The 14,816-nt window shown below is 44.4% G+C and overlaps 1 protein-coding gene across 3 annotated transcripts in view; it reads left to right on the forward strand.

Annotated features, from left to right (window-relative positions):
* The window catches only part of ARMC2 (armadillo repeat containing 2), a 100,369-nt gene that overhangs the window by 17,072 nt on the left and 68,481 nt on the right, over positions 1-14,816 (forward strand). For 2 of the 3 annotated variants that reach the window (XM_034668953.1, XM_034668954.1), the window contains exons 4-5: positions 618-789; positions 7,524-7,731. In XM_034668953.1, the coding sequence (XP_034524844.1) occupies positions 618-789; positions 7,524-7,731 (380 nt within the window). The remainder of the gene's footprint in view (positions 1-617; positions 790-7,523; positions 7,732-14,816) is intronic. The other variant, XM_034668955.1, reaches the window with a different exon arrangement.

The raw sequence follows: 14,816 nt of genomic DNA on the forward strand, positions 1-14,816 counted from the left end.
AGCTCCATCCCAGGACCCTGGGATCATGACCTGAGCAGAAGGCAGACGCTTAACCAACTGGGCCACCCAAGTGCCCCAAAACAAAACATTTTTATAAGTCCAAGACAACTTCTTATTCTTATCTCTTAGACTTTATAATCCAAATTAGTCAAGAATTTTTATAATCTTAAAAAAATACTTTTGTGGAATCCAAAATATGTAGAGATAGTATTTATATTCCCTATAGTTCTTGGCATATATAGGTGCCCGGTAACTGTTTACTGAGCTGGCGAGAACACAAAAACGTACAAAGCATTTTGAATATATTGTCTCATATGTTACAGTCTAATACAGATATTCGTTCCCTAGCATGGATAAATTGTTTTTTCAAACAGGCTGAGCATGGTAATCAAGTATTTAATATAATATACTCGACAAAAACAATGAAAGCCTGTTATATGTACCACACTCAGTAAAATGGGCCAGCGAGATGTAGAATCAGGTGGCCAGGAGAAGCCGAGCAGAAAACCCTGTGTCCATCCGGAAGTGTCAGCACCAGCTCCAGGGTGGGGGAGGAAGGAGGAGTCTTATTTGAGACACGGAAACTCATGCCCATCATTTGAAAAATCTCTTTCCAGAAACCGAAAGCTCCGGCATCTCCCAGCATGGAGGAGGAACCTTGCCTTGCATTTCCCAAACCCCCAGTGGACCCTGCGAAGATCAGAAGGATAAGCAGTGCCCGGGCTCGCTTATTCAGGGCAGCCTCCCAGGGGACCCTGCTGCCTGACAGGACCCTGCCTCCCGCTGAGTGTAAGGCCGGGTGGCATCCTTTGAAATCTGGGAGCGGGCGTGTTTTTTTGAATTGGCTCGCAAAGGCTGTTTTTACTTTTTTTTTTTTTCAAACCCCACAAGAATTTTACATTAACTAACACTTAATGAATATTGTGCAAACCTGGTTAAGAAAGAGTGTTCGTATATTCTGGGCATTTATGAAGAATACCTAAATAGCACAGTTTTTTAAAAAATAAGTTACTTGGTAGGGAAAGAATATTAGGGTGAGTGTTTTCTGAGGAAGGAGTTCACCTATATTGGAAATAAGTGATTTTTAAAATTAGAGTTCAAAGAGTTGTTAATTTCATTAGGCACATTTAAGATTCAAACGATATGCCCTAAGCTTAGGTCTTTGAAAATACCTTTCCAATCCCATGTGACAGTGTAAGTTGAAGTTGGATGGAGCTTTTCCAGTTCTTTTCCACAGAATTGCTAGTGGGTATCTAAACCTGGAAATAGAGAAGCTGCAAACCTCAAGTTCGAAGGTGTGCCCCAACCGCTGGAACCACCCCTGTCCGGAGTATACTAAGAGTTTTTCAAATTCTGCAGGAAATGACCATTAGTGAGATGGCAATCAATTTAGCGGATCACCAGCATTTAAAAAATAAATAAAGTAGAATAGAATGGAAAACATCAGGGCATATCGCAGACAATAAGGGTAGGTATTGCTTCAAAGAGACCTCACTGTAGTCATGGACATGTGTATTCGGGGTCGTATTACCAATTTATTATATATTTATATTAAACTATATCGTGAATTTATTATTATGTGTAGTCAAAAAGTTGGAAAACTATTTTACCAGGGGCTGACCCAACTGGCCCTCCTTCAGTCAGTAAGGCTTGATGAAGAAGGGTAGGTTTACAGTTACAGAGAGGACATACCCAAAGATGGATCTCCAAAGTTACAAGCCACCACCTGAGGACCCCACTTGCTTGACATACAAGCGTTTTCTTTTAGTTAGTCACTAATATTTAAATGTAGAAAACCTCATGGAAGAATCCAGATTTATGGCCTTTTGTGGGAAACTGGAAGATCTAGCAACACTGGGCCCCCGTTCCACGGAGCACCCACCCCTGTTAGCCCAGGGTGTGAGCTGCAGCTCCCTGTGTCTCCCTGGCCCGCTTTCCTCGTTTCCTGGCCCCTCCAATCCCTCATGATGCCTGACGTAGCCGAGGAGGTAGAAGCAAGAAGGAAGGAAGAGACAAAGAGCAATAGAGGGTGTGCAGGTCCCACCATAACGGGTGCTGTCGCGGGATGTCTGATTAGACTACTCGCTTTACCGCAATGTCCCAGTTTGTTTCTTGTCAAACAGGCAATCAGGTATTTACTGAGCCCCTTAGAAGAGCCAGGTACCACCCTAGGCCCATAGGGTCCTGCCCTCAAAGCGCTTGTGAGGGGAGATAGACGGTAAACAGGAAAACAAGGAAATGAGGTAATTTGGGTTCCAACAAGGGCTATGAAGAAGGTAAGCAAGATAATGAGATGGAGAATGTCCGTGGCAGGAGTACTTTGTGTGAGCTCAGGTGGCATTGGAATGTGTCCTTGAGGAAGTGGCCCCTGAGTTGAAATGTGACTGATGAGAAGGAGGCAGCCATGTAGAAAGCTGTGGACAATGTGCCTGCACTAAGGGGACAGCAAGGCCCGAGAGGGGAGGAAGGTCACTCAGGTGGAGGAGGACCCGAAGGCTGGTGTGGCTGGAAGATGATTAACCCTCGGGATGTGAGGGAGTGGAGGCCACAGCCCAGCAGGGCCAGGCTGGGGAAAATGGCCCGCACTCTATGCTGCGAGCCCTGAAAACCCAGGGCAGGGTTTAAGCAAGGGACAGACCTCGTCTGACTTAAGTTTCTCAACTATAGCTGCACATTAGAATTACTTGAGGAGCTTTTCAAACGTTCCAGCACCAGGGACCCAGTCAGACCAGTTAAACCAGAAAGGAGTGGTATTTGCAGGAGCCAAGTCCTTGCCAACATGAGAGGGAATGGGATCTGGAGCCCAGGGTTGGGGGTGAGGTCAGACGGTGTCACTAGGAACAGTGTCACTCCTTATAAACGGGGTTGGCAGAGCTGGTGTGAGGGCACTGTTGTTTGCTACATGTTTCGCTTCTGAGCCAGAAGGCTGCATACGCTTTTTGTGCATTTAACTCTTAGCTCTGAAGTGAGAGCCCTGCTGCTTACTGAGCTGCTCACGGCTCTGTGCAGGTGGCTGAGGGGACGATGCTGAGCCCACCATCCTCATTGTCTTTGCTTCCCTCGTGGCTTTGCGCCTTCCCTTCTGGGCCCCCTGCCCTTGTCTGCACAGCCTCGGCACAACGGTGCTCTGGGAGGTGCTGTCTGCTGCGTCATTTCCCAGCCCTGAGGCCATCCTCGCGCTGGGGAGGGGTCAGAAGCATGGCTTTGATGCCATTCTTGTACCCACCCTGTTTGCAGGTTCCCACGGCTCCTCAGCCCGGAGGTCTGGGTCAGCACTCAGAAAACAATGGCAGTAAAAAGTCATTGTCATGTTAAAAGCACACATTGCCCCCATGAGAACAATATGTTTTAATGCTCCAGGCTCGGAATCATTGTCATTTGTGCAAGAGCTCCCTGGGCTTTGTTTTGGAGTCTCTGTTGTCTAGCACCGCTATCTTTGGGGGGGTGTAAGGGCAGTGTGCTTGGAGACAGAGGGTGCGTGCTTGGAGACAGAGGGTGCATCCCTGCCTTTGATGGGAAGTCATTTGTAGCTGACTCTGCCACAGGCCGGGTGAGGGGCGTGGTGGCAGGTTTGGAATTGCTGATTTGAGAAAATGAGAGGGAAGAGATAGGAGTAGTCATTGTCATAGGGCCCGCCGTGTAACTGCTCTGTTCAAATAGGCTTTTCGGCTGGTGGTGGCAATGTTGCTAATGCCGAGCTGGATGGAGATGGCGGTCTCCACCTTCTCACCGTCCCTGTCCTCCTTGCCTTCCCAGAGCCCTCAACAGGTGCCCAAAGTTCTTCCTAAGTGTCTCCTGGCTCTGCACGTTCCTTTCCCACCACTGCTGCCCTGCTGTCAGCACCTCTCACCTTGCGCCTGGTCTTCTAGTGCCCCTGTCTTGCTCCACGCTCAGCCCACTGAGGACCCTCCACCCTCAGAGCAGCCAGAAGAGCCTGGAGAAACCAAGCTGCCAACCACACATGGCTGTGAGCAGCAGCCTCATCCCCTCATCCCAGTGGACCATGAAAACTGATTGTTGTCTGTGTGTGCCATCTGGGACAAGGGGGCAGGAGGCAAATAAAAATCAGATTGCATCATCTTCTTGCTGAAAACCCTGCAGAGGGCTCCCTATGCCTGAGGGAGTGTTTGCCAAACTGAGTCCCAGCTTTCCCTTGGAAGAGGGGTTAGCACTCAAATCAGTCTGCCTGCTTCCCCCCACTCGTGGAGAGTCCCAATGCACCTGGGCATACTTGAGGGTTGGTAAAGATGCCTATTTAATCTTAATTCAACCCAGCATTTTATAAACGTGCTTGACTGGGGAATCTGTCTTTTGAAGAATGCAGTTTGGGAAATATAGACCTGGCAAACTTTCTCTGTAAAGGGCCAGAGAGTAAATATTTTAGACTGAATGGGTCATACAGTCTCTGTCCAACTTACTCGACTCTGCCGTTGTAGTGGGAAAGCAACATTAGGCTGATTTATGGCCACCGAAAATTGAATTTCCTGTCATTTTCATATGTTACAAAATAGAGTTCTCCTTTTGAGTTCTTCCCAGCCATTTAAAAATGTGAAAACCATTCTTAGCTCGCAGACTATACAAAAACAAGAGGCAGGCTAGATTTGGTGGGTAGTTGGCTGACTCCTGGCCTGGGGGATGCAGTCCGTACTCCTCAGCGTGGACAGCTCTATAGTGATCTGGCCCCAACCCAGCATTCCAGGCCCTTCTCTTGACTTCCCTTTGCCTCCCATCCACAGCCTGTGCACCAGCAGTATGGACCTCCTTGCAGTTCCCCACACCTATCCTGCTGCTTCAAACTTCTTGCAGCATCTGCTATATAATTTGCTGGACCCAGTGCAAAATGGGAATGTGGAGCTCTTTGTTCAAAAATTATTGAGAATTTCAAGATGGCGACAGCAAAGCATTCAACTAAGTGTAGGGCCTTCTAAGTGTGGGACCCTGCTTGACTGTACAGCTGGTATACACCTAAAGCTAGCTCTGACTCCGGACTTTTGTTCCTTTTTCTCAGAACTCCTTTTTGCCTCCTGTTAATCCTTCAGAGTACTTCTCAGGCTCTGCCTCCTCTATGAATCCTTCTCTGACCAGTTCCCAACCCTTCAGGACTCTCCTCTTCCCTGTACCATCCTTCCCTGGCTCGGACCACACTGTACTGCATTTCTCTCTTTACATGTCTGCCTCTCTGTCTTCCCCTATTAGACTCAGCAACTTCAGTAAGAAAAGAGGTTTTCTTTATTTGTAGCCTGAGAACCTAAAACAGGGATGAGGGTATAGTAGGTGCCAGAGCCCTCTCTGTGAGATGGAACAGTTCCCACACGGTAACACTGCTTGTTGTAGACCCGTGATCCATTACAAAATTAGTACAGCATGCCACAGACATTTACCAGGGACACCCAGGGCACTGTTACTCCTGCTCAGTTTAATGGTGGACCTTCCATCAGGGGTCGGAGTGAGCCCCAGGCGGCTCCTCGGTGCAGTAATAGCTGATGAGCTCTCTCCAGTAGATTGTGAAGGTAGAGGGGCTGCAGCAACTCCGCCCATGAGTATGGGCGTGCTTTCCCTTCTAGAACAGAAGCTCCCTGATGGCTGGGACTTCTTGTTCGCTGCGAGACCGCCAGCACCCGAAACAGCACCCGAAACAGCACCTGACACCTAGCAGCGAGTCCCTGATAAATATTCATGGAGGTAATGAATGAAAGAAACCAACGCTAAAATGTAGGAATTGGCTAAAAATGCATTACCTCATACAAAATTTGTGCTTTGTATTTCAGTAATGAAGATATTTAAGGCAGCGGGGTGCCATAGAGAGAGCCGTAGACCCGAAGTCGGGACTCTTGGGTTCCCTTAATAATGATGACAGTAACTTCTAGGTTTTGAGTAAAATCACTTTACTAGGCCATATCATTTGATTCTCAGCACATCCGTAAGAGGTGAGGACCACTGAGGAAGGTGAGAGAAAAGTTGAGTCACCTGCCCACATCACTCAGCCCGTGACCCTAGGTCTGATGGAAGGCAAAGCCTACACTCTTCGCACTGTCCCGTCCTGCCTGCCCCCCCCCGAACTTGGTCTGTGAACTTATACTGGTCACTTAACGTTCTTGTTTTCAGTTTTCTCATCTGAAAAATGAAGTTTAGACTAGCTGATCTCTAAGGTTCCTTTCAGCTTTAAAATTCTTTGTTTTGAAAGCAGGGAGCTTGGTTGGAGTAGACTAAGTGGTTTTGTTGGTTTTTATTGGTTTATTCAAGTGCAGAAAAGGAAACCTTGAGTTGTTTTGGAGAAGTTTGCAAACAGTATTTTTCTATATGAACCTCATCTCTACCTTCCCCTTTATCAGAGACCCAAGGGTGGCAGCAGCCTCACAGATGAGCTATTCCTAATGGCCATTTGCTGATAAAGAAACAGTGTTGTATCATAAGCCTAAGAATTTGCAGTCATACACACAATAGATGTTTCAGTTTAGAGAGTGGACTTCTGTTTGCAACTCTTATCGTCTTAGTCCTCTTTACAAAGCCTTTTAAGCCAATGCCCTCCTCTTCCTATTGCCTAGCAGTGGCGTATAAGGCCTCCACGATCTGGGTGCTGCCTCTCTGATCAGCTGTCTTCCTCTTCTCCCTCACATACTCCTGTTGTGCCTTAAGCATGCCAGGAGCGCTTGTGCCATAAGACCTCCATACCTGCTCTTCCCTCTGCAGGGAATTCTTTCCCTGGTCAACCAGTGGCTAGATGTCTCACCTCCGTTGCTTACCATGTCCACCCTGTTCAAAACTGCTGCCTGCCGCCATCCCCAATCCTCTTTAATTTTCTCCATTTTTCTACTTTTGCTTTATTTCCATAGTACGTATTATCTTATATCATGTACCTCATTTATTATGGTTTGTTATTTATTATCTGTTTATACCTACAAAGTCAGGGAGCTTTGTTTTGTCACCGATACATCCCAAGTGTCTAGACCGGTGCCTGACATCAGGGAGGCACTCAGTATTTTTTTTTTTACAGATTTTATTTATTTATTTGGGAGAGAGGGGGAGAGAGAGAGAATCCCAAGCAGGCTCCACACTGGGTGTGGAGCCTGACGTGGGGCTCGATCCCATGACCCTGGGATTATGACATGAGCTGAAATCAAGAGTCAGACATTTAACCGACTCAGCCACCCTGATGCCCCAGCACTCAATATTTTTTGAATGAAAAATTGTTAACATAATCAAATTCAGGAAAAGGAGTCATCATTCTGAGATGCAAAAGTATTTATGTGGACTGAGTTATTCATAAACCTGCATTTGCGTGTTTGTCCTCGGGTAGACTCTGAGAGAGTAGAGAGAAGATCCCATTCATTTTTGATGAGCTGATGCTGCCAAGCCTGGAACAGTGGTGAAGTCTTGTAGATTTTGGCCACAGAATTCCAGACTTGATTATAAGTAGTATAAAATTTTTAAATTGTATAAATTCTTATATTGGAAAAACATATTGAAATAGTGATTCCTAAAATCAGAAATGCTTTGACAAAACATCTCCTTGATTGTTACAGCAAAGAAGACAGTGGAATCCAAGGAAACAGCTGTGATGGGGGACCCTATGGTGAAAATAAATGGGATTTATTTAACAGACTCCAATGCTGTTGGCCACTTAAAGAGTCACCCACTTCAGCTAACTTACGATGGAGGCTTCAGCGAAATCAAGGAGCAAGAAATGTTCAAAGGGACAACATCCTTGCCGTCTCATCTCAGAAGTGGAGGGTCAGTATTCTTTTGATTTAGTTTTCTCGTTAGGATAAATGTGTCATATACTAGTTTGTTTCCTAATCTTATGTAGATGATTGATTCGCATTCTCCCTTTTACATAAACAAATTTTTAAGTTAATGATGCATCAATAGGAAAGATTTTTTTCTCATGGCTAAATGCAGTTGGTTTTACATCATTCCTTATTTAATCCTCAGGAAAACATTTATTCATACCTGCCACACGCTGCGTTGATAGGCCTGTCAGAATAGTTTTGGCTTTAGTTGGGCTTTCCCAGCCAGCCCTCAAGTGATGAGTGATTGTTCTGTTTGTGTGTTATTTGGGATTCTTGCCTGGCCTGGAATCTTTCATTCCCTCCCTTTGGATTAGTTCACTGTTGTTAATTCCACCGAAGAGTAGACACTTATTTTATTCCCCGGTAGAAACTTGGATTTAAATATTTATTTTGCAAATAAGTAAATAGTTAAAACAGGAGAATCCTGTAGATTTCTATTGTCTGTGATAGCCCTCTCCTAATCCCTTCTAAAATGAATTATTGGGAATTACTTTATTTCATACCATGTTCCTAGATGGGGCTTTCTGGGGCTTCCCCTAGAAAATTGAGGAGCAATTTTCTTACCATATTAAGGTTTGTGGAGAAATGTTCACTGTACGGACCATGTGAATTCTCACCGTGGTGTTTTCCTAAAGAATTCTTGATTGACTGGGGACTGGGGTGGGGGGAGTGGGGAGAGCAGCCTCTGTTCTCCAGCCCCAGCCAGTAATGATGCTAAGATAGGCAGAAGGTCTTGGACTGGACTGGGTCATTCAGTTAAAGATATTTTTCTATGACTTTCCGTTGGGTCATTGTGGACAACTGCCCGGTTCCAATTTGCTTAACCAGATTAAATTCCATGGGCCGTTTTAAGACCAAGTACTTGTTGCCCTCACTTTAGATTTTGGGTCTGACTTTGGCTTGTACACAGGCAGCACGCTTAAAACTTTTCCCGGAACTGGCTGCTTGGCAGCTGGTTAGTTTAGCTGAACTGACCTTGTCTGCTGACACAGCCCGAAGAGTGTTGCACATGCAGAATTTATATTAGGCAACCTAGTAGTCCTGGTAATGTTGTTTTGCATTCAGAACATTTTTTAAATGAAGGGAAAAATGAAATGTCTCCTTAAGTGGAAGAGAATGACTTCAAATTGGGATTTTGGGAGCTGAGCACAAAACATCAAACTGGCCATTGCAACCAATCTTTTCCAGTTGGTGAGTAAGAATAGGGCTGCAGACCTCAGAGCTTAAACATAAAAGACGGCCGGAGAGCTTGTGTTCCTTCGGCACTGAAGTGAAAAGGAAACATTTATCTTGCTTCACCCATCCTTACAGTAATTAAAGTTGACTAGGAAAAACCAGACAAGAGCTGTTTTATTTTATTTTATTTTTTGCAAACCTTCAGATGTTGCAGAATAATCTGGCAAGCCAGAGTTCATTATGTCTTCCTCAGTTGGGGACAGCGGCGGCATTTTCAGTGGCATATTTTATCCCACCAACAGCAAAGGAGAAATCAATTAGGGACTGGAAGCACTTCTTCCTGACCGTCCAAAATTATGAGGCGTTGGCAGCCCTAATTGTTTTCCTTTTGTTTGGTGAGGACAGCTCTTGCGTCGGGTAATGACCGTGTCTGAGTCGGGTCTGCAACGCACTCCAGCGAGTTTAACTCCCAATAACATTTCCGCTTTATGAATCTTTACCTCCTTGAATCATGGATGGGGTTTTGTTGATGTGGTGCCAAACAACCAGTTTATACAGTAGGATTAAAACAAACCAGAAAATGGAAACTATTAGCAATTTTTTCATTAATTACATTTGTGAATCAATCTGGGACACTTGATAATTGTTTCTCGTAAACATTTAAGTGAAGAATTCCAAGAAATGATCTTTGCTATGCAGTGGAGTATTCCCAGTTTTGATGCTAAAGCCTTACTCAATTAACATTTTTCTGTCTTTAAACCCGAATGTGGTAAATGAAGACTTGTCAGTGAGCCCGGCTGGCAGAAGAAGGGAGGGAAGTGAATGCAAAAACTAGAAAAGGAGGAGGCTTGAGAGGACACTGGCTCGAGAAGGAGCACAAGCCGGTCTCGGAAAGGGGACAAAGGAAGCGAGGACCTTCCTCCCATGCAGGGTCCTTACCCACTCACTCAATGAGGGGGGCGGGGGGTGGCCACTTTCAGGCTGCCTGCTTCTGGGCTGGGGAGAGAAGGGAGCAGCTTCTTCCAGCGGAGTAGCTTTGATTTGTGCCCCCTTAACTTAGAGTATGGATAACTCAGACCCGGGATGGACTGGAGCTTCACTTTATACTGGTTGTGATGGGATAAGGATTTGCTAAGCAAGCCATCATCATAAACAAGATCTTGGGGGACTTCCTAACTTTCCCAAAGAGAACATACTCTGAAGCCCTTATCCAACCATCATCTTCAAACAGTGTTGCAACTCCGACAGTCTCTGTGTGTCTAGTTAAGGGCCCATTTAAGCTTTGGTACGACTGTCCCTTTGTGACACTCCATTTTCTCTTATTTTGTGTGGTCATGTGGATTGAAAATAATAAAGCTTTCATTAAAATATGAATGTATGTATATCTCTATCCATCTATCCATCCATCTGGTGGTTCAGTCTGATGAACCCCTTCATATACCTGCTTAAAAACCTCTTAAGGCTTTCTATGTAAATAGGGTTCAAACTGTTGTGGTTTGGAAATGTGACCGTCAGGAGGAAAGCCCAAGAACTCTTTGCTGGGTACCACGATCCTTGGATTTAGGTTTGGTTCTCTGTCAGCCATTTGACTTCTCTGTATGCTCTCCGACAAGTCTCTTACCCTTTCAGGGGCTCAGTTTTCTACTCTGTAAAGTGGAAATAACCGTGCTCCTCCACTCCCATCTCCCCCTGGCCTTCACTGTGGGTTGTGGGATGATTTATAAGGCTCGAAAGCCTTATCTGTAAACTGTCAAGGGCCAACAGTATTTTTGGAATCAAAAAGAAGAAAAGAGGGCTTCTGGTTAAAGATGGTAAAGCAAAGGCATTCTGCAGGAACTGAACTAAAGCAGCAAAGAATGAAGAACACAGAAATAAATGCCATCAACGAAGCATAAAACTGGTTCCAGCCCGAAACGACAAAACATGGAACAAACTTTGCACCGCAGCGTGGGCTTTATTTTTTTGTCTACCCAGCATACTTGCCTTTGGAGAGCGAGCCATCCTGCATCATGCTCAGTCCATGTTTAGAGAAGGGCTGGCCCTATCTTCCCTGCTCACCTTCCCAGGGGTCCAGGGGTGATTATGTGGCCTTGGACTGGCCTTCCAATTTCTCTAATCCACCAGCCCACAGCAGTTCTTTCAGAGGTGGGCACATGATCCAAAACAGGCCAGCTGAATTCCTCTCTGGGCCTTCTGCCAAAGCCTTTGAGGAAAGTGCTCTTTCAAGTTATAAGCTGTAAAGATGATGTGGTCTTAGAGCCAACGGTGGCCGTTTCATTGCCTCGTGGAGGGTGACTCTGAGGGGGGATGTGATATATAAATAGAGCTAAGGAAATGTAGATCATGACCAAGTTTGATGATTTGTATATACCCCTAGATCCAGCTGTGCCTGAGGCCACCGTATCCACATTGTAGACTGCTCTGTTTTGTGAACCAATATGTTCCTCTTTTTTTCTTTCTTTTCTTTCTTTCTTTCTTTCTTTCTTTCTTTCTTTCTTTCTTTCTTTTCTTTCTTTCTTTCTTTTTCTTTCTTTCTTTCTTTCTTCCCTTCCTTCCTTCCTTCCTTCCTTTCCTTCCTTCATTTTCTTTCTTTCCTTCTTTTTCTTTCTTTCCTTCTTTTCTTTTCCTTTCTTTCTTTCTTTCTTTCTTTCTTTCTTTCTTTCTTTCTTTCTTTCTTTCTCTTCTTGCCTTTCATTATTTTGACAGGGACAGCTTGTAGTACTTCAGATTAGATTTTTGTCACTTGCAGTAGTGCAGCCAGGAGTGTAGTTAAACTGCTGGACTCTATGAAGTATAGATAAAAGACAAGGGGTAATTCGAGAGCAGACACCGACCTCCTCAGACTTAGAGCAAGAAACAGATTTCACTAAGAGTGAGTCTCTTAGTTCAGAAAGGTATACATCCGATAGTCTTATAATTAAAAAATGAGACTTAAGGGTGTGGGCCAGCCACAGAAAATGTGGAGATGTCCCTGTAAGGACCTCATTCAGGATCCAGATGGTGAAAGGACAAGGGGATGGAGCTGAGGGCGATGATCTCCTGGTTTCCTGTAGGCCAGCTGGTGCGTGCCTGTGTGCGTGCTGTGTCGAGGTGGGGGGAGGGAGTTCGCTAGGGTCAAACTCCAGGAGCCTATCACGGAACAGGGCTTTTCTGTGAGTCACAGCAACTTGCCACACACAGACTAAGCGGCCACACGCTTTAGGTCAAGAAAAATAACAGACTTAGTGAAGTTCAAGAAAGCTGACTCGAGTTGAAGCTACAGAAGACCCCGGTTCGCCCCCTCTCTGGAGCCTATTCATTCTTCAACAAATAAACGGCTCTGTTCAAAGATAAATAAATAGGAGGACAAGAGTTAACATAGAACTCGAGCACACATGTGTAAAAAGCATAACAAAAGACAGATGAAGAAAATGGATCACAAAAGGTATTCCCCTCCAAAAACAAGAATTAAAACAATTTTCCATAATGTCAAAAAAATTTTTTATAAAAGGGGAAAAGAAGCTCTTTTTTTGGGTTATAAGAATTCTAATTAGAGATTCTAAGCCCCCTAAAGAGATGAAAAATATGTTTGCAGTTCTCAATGAATGAAAGAAAAATGTATAAACACAGAGAGGAAAGTCATATGAGAAATAAAGTGAGAATAAAAACAAAAAATGCAATGAGACATGGTGTACAGGCTGGAAGAAATCCGACAAAAAGAAATGAATGCGAAGATATGAAAATGATTAGAGCAATTGAGGTAAGACAGGAGACATGGCACTTGCATCCCCAAGGAGAGAGTCTTCCTCCTCTCGCCCCACCCCTTCCTAGTACTAGCTCACTTCCAACAACTCAGTGCCACGTACTCTTCCAAGTGATTTCCATATGTTAGCTCATTTGATATTCACAAGAACCAACTGACAAGGGAAGAGACATCTTTCTGAAATAAAAATTTGAATCTGAATCTCAGTGGACACGTCAATAAAATTTTACATGGACTACTCCACACTTCGGTACTTCCAACCATGTGCAGCACTAGAACACTACCCAGGACATAGTACACACTCACTTAGTAGCTGTCGATTGGGTGGATAAATGGAAGAAAGTATCCTGTGGCCATCCAGGCTGAATAAGCAAGTCCCATGAAAGGAGGAAAAGGCAGGCTGCCTCTGGCTTTATTAGAGCACCTCTCAGTGTCAGAAGACAGTGCAGTGATGTCTATGAAGTCCTGAGTATGAGAAGGATAGCCCAAGATTGTGTTGGTGTTCAGGAAAAAGGCAACAGATAGACATTTCCAAATGTGAATGAACTTGGGGACTATATCACACATACACTTTCTAGAAAACTTTTTTTTAAAAAGAATGAGTGTATGTATGTATTAGAGAGAGAGAGAGAGCGAGAGCAGGGGGAGGAGCAGTGGGAAAGAGACTCTGTGCTGAGCGCAGAGCCCACAGGGGGCTCATCACATGACCCTGAGAGCATGACCTGAGCGGAAACCAAGAGTCGGACGCTTAACCGACTGAGCCACCACCCAGGTGCCCCTAAAAAACTCTTTGCCATCAAAATGATGAGTCAAAATTCAGAAATGAGGAGGCATTCATGGTGAGTATCGACTTTATTTTCATAGTGAATCAAAACTCTGAAAATGCTGGTTATGGAGCAGAAGCCTTAGTGATGTAATGGTAATATAAATAACCCAAACCAGTACTCGGGAGGAAGTGTGAGAGCCAATTATTTCACTTGATAAGAGGGAATAGATTTGTCAGTAGCTACAGTCTGAAATTGAAATATAAATTTAAAAAAGAATATTTCAGCATTCTAATGTTTTTTATTTTTTTTCCCTTAACTTCAGAGAGATCTTTTAGAAACTAATATCTCTTGGGAAGACTCATTCATCTGAAGTTCTACAATTCCTTCCGTTTCATCTCAATTTCTGTTTCTCTGTTAAATTCAAGTAAAATTTATACTTAATACTTTAAAATTACAGTGACATGTATGGTATGATCCTATTTATATGTATCCTTTACCTGCCCTCCCTCCAAATCACTCTTCTGTTCTTTCTTTTCTCTTTTCATCTGAATATGTGCAAATATGTCTGGAATGATGTTTACCGTATATTAATATTTATTTCTGGGTGGTGGGATCCTGGATGATTTTTTTTTTAAATCTTTGTACTTTCTTATATCGCCTGGCCTTAAAAATTAATAAATATGTCATTTTTTCAAAAATAATGAAGTCAGTATTATTTTAAGAAATTAAGGGTCACGTGGCTGAGAAACTGTTTCCATTCGGAAAAGAGAAGCACTGGCCAGAATGGTTTTGCAGAATCCCACCTTATTCAACCATTTCCATTTAATAAGCTTTTCTTGGTAAGCAAAGCCCCGTGCTGAGGGGTCAGGGGTGCAGGAGGAGGGATGGTGGCGATAGGAGCAGAGAAATGGACTCTGCCCATGAGGTGCGTACGTGACAGTGGGCTTACTGCTCATGTGCGGTCTCTGCAAGAGCCGCATCCACATCACCTGGGAGCTTGCTACAAATGCAGAATCTCAGGCCCCATCCCAGACCTACTGGGTCTGAATTTGCATTTTTATAAGACAGCCAGGTGATTTGAATGCACAGGAAAGTTTGGGAAGCATTGTTCAGTGATTAACTTCTATGCTGGGGGAATGAAAGCATGTGCCCTGGGAGTTTAGGTGTGAGAGCACCTCATTCTGACCTGACCATCAGGGGAGGTTTCCTGGGTTATGTGGGATCGGGATGCCTCTGGAGGCTGATTTTCAATAGGATGGGATGTGGTGTTCTTTGCTAAAGGAGCAGCAGAAGTGGAGGGGTGTTTGACTTGGTGGCAGCAGGTTCGAAGAAAGGCAGTCG

This window comes from Ailuropoda melanoleuca, chromosome 10 (genome assembly GCF_002007445.2).
Source record: "Ailuropoda melanoleuca isolate Jingjing chromosome 10, ASM200744v2, whole genome shotgun sequence".
In the NCBI taxonomy this organism is placed as follows: Eukaryota; Metazoa; Chordata; class Mammalia; order Carnivora; family Ursidae; genus Ailuropoda; species Ailuropoda melanoleuca.